General features: G+C 29.3%; 1 protein-coding gene across 1 annotated transcript in view; it reads right to left on the reverse strand.

Moving 5' to 3' along the window:
- Positions 1 to 509: 509 nt before the first annotated feature.
- LOC116364607 (interferon gamma 1-like) overlaps positions 510 to 1303 on the reverse strand; it is a 4351-nt gene continuing 3557 nt past the window's right edge. The window contains exon 4 of the mRNA XM_031817628.1: positions 510 to 893. Coding sequence (XP_031673488.1) covers positions 744 to 893 — 150 coding nt within the window. The 3' untranslated portion in view covers positions 510 to 743. The remainder of the gene's footprint in view (positions 894 to 1303) is intronic.

A 1303-nucleotide genomic window follows, 5' to 3' on the forward strand; every position in this document is an offset into this window, starting at 1 on the left:
TATATAACTTAATAATAGATTAAATAATAGATTAAATAACTTAATAATAGATTAAATAATAGATTATATAACTTAATAATAGATTAAATAATAGATTATATAACTTAATAATAGATTAAATAATAGATTAAATAACTTAATAATAGATTAAATAATAGATTATATAACTTAATAATATATTAAATAATAGATTATATAACTTAATAATAGATTAAATAATAGATTATATAACTTAATAATAGATTAAATAATAGATTATATAACTTAATAATAGATTAAATAATAGATTAAATAACTTAATAATAGATTAAATAATAGATTATATAACTTAATAATAGATTAAATAATAGATTAAATAACTTAATAATAGATTAAATAACTTAATAATAGATTAAATAACTTAATAATAGATTAAATAACTTAATAATATATTAAATAATAGATTAAATAACTTAATAATAGATTAAATAATAGATTATATAACTTAATAATAGATTAAATAATAGATTATATAACTTAACAATATAAATAGAGTTTTGTATCAAGGTAATATGTAGCTTCAATAAGTATCTCACCTGTGGCTTTGGGGGGGGGGTTCCCCTAGGTACAGATCTAGGATCAGCTCCCTCCCCCTAATCCTAACCTTCACTGTTAGAGGGGGAAATGCTAAACTGACCCAAGATCAACTTCCCGGTGTATCTTCAACCTACACCTAGCCTTCACAGTAAAACACGTTTGGTCATCTACATGATGTGTGATTTGAGCCTCTGGGCTTGCCGTCTCTTCCTGCGGTTGTCCTTCTTTAGATGGAACTTAAGGGACAGTTTGGAGGCTTTCTCGTAGATGGTAATGAACTCGGACAGAGCCTTCCCCTGGACTGTGGTGTCACTGGTCTGAGACAGAAGATACAGACATTAACTATCAGGTAATTAGTTCATCAGGTGTCATGATGATGGTGTCTATACAGTAGACTATACTACAGTCATGATGATGGTGTCTATACAGTAGACTATACTACAGCCATGATGGTGTCTATACAGTAGACTATACTACAGTCATGATGGTGTCTATACAGTAGACTATACTACCGTCATGATGATGGTGTCTATACAGTAGACTATACTACCGTCATGATGATGGTGTCCATACAGTAGACTAAACTACCGTCATGATGATGGTGTCTATACAGTAGACTATACTACAGTCATGATGGTGTCTATACAGTAGACTATACTACCGTCATCATGATGGTGTCTATACAGTAGACTATACTACCGTCATGATGATGGTGTCTATACAGTAG

The sequence above is a fragment of the Oncorhynchus kisutch genome, unplaced genomic scaffold (assembly GCF_002021735.2).
Source record: "Oncorhynchus kisutch isolate 150728-3 unplaced genomic scaffold, Okis_V2 scaffold1103, whole genome shotgun sequence".
Classification (NCBI taxonomy): Eukaryota; Metazoa; Chordata; class Actinopteri; order Salmoniformes; family Salmonidae; genus Oncorhynchus; species Oncorhynchus kisutch.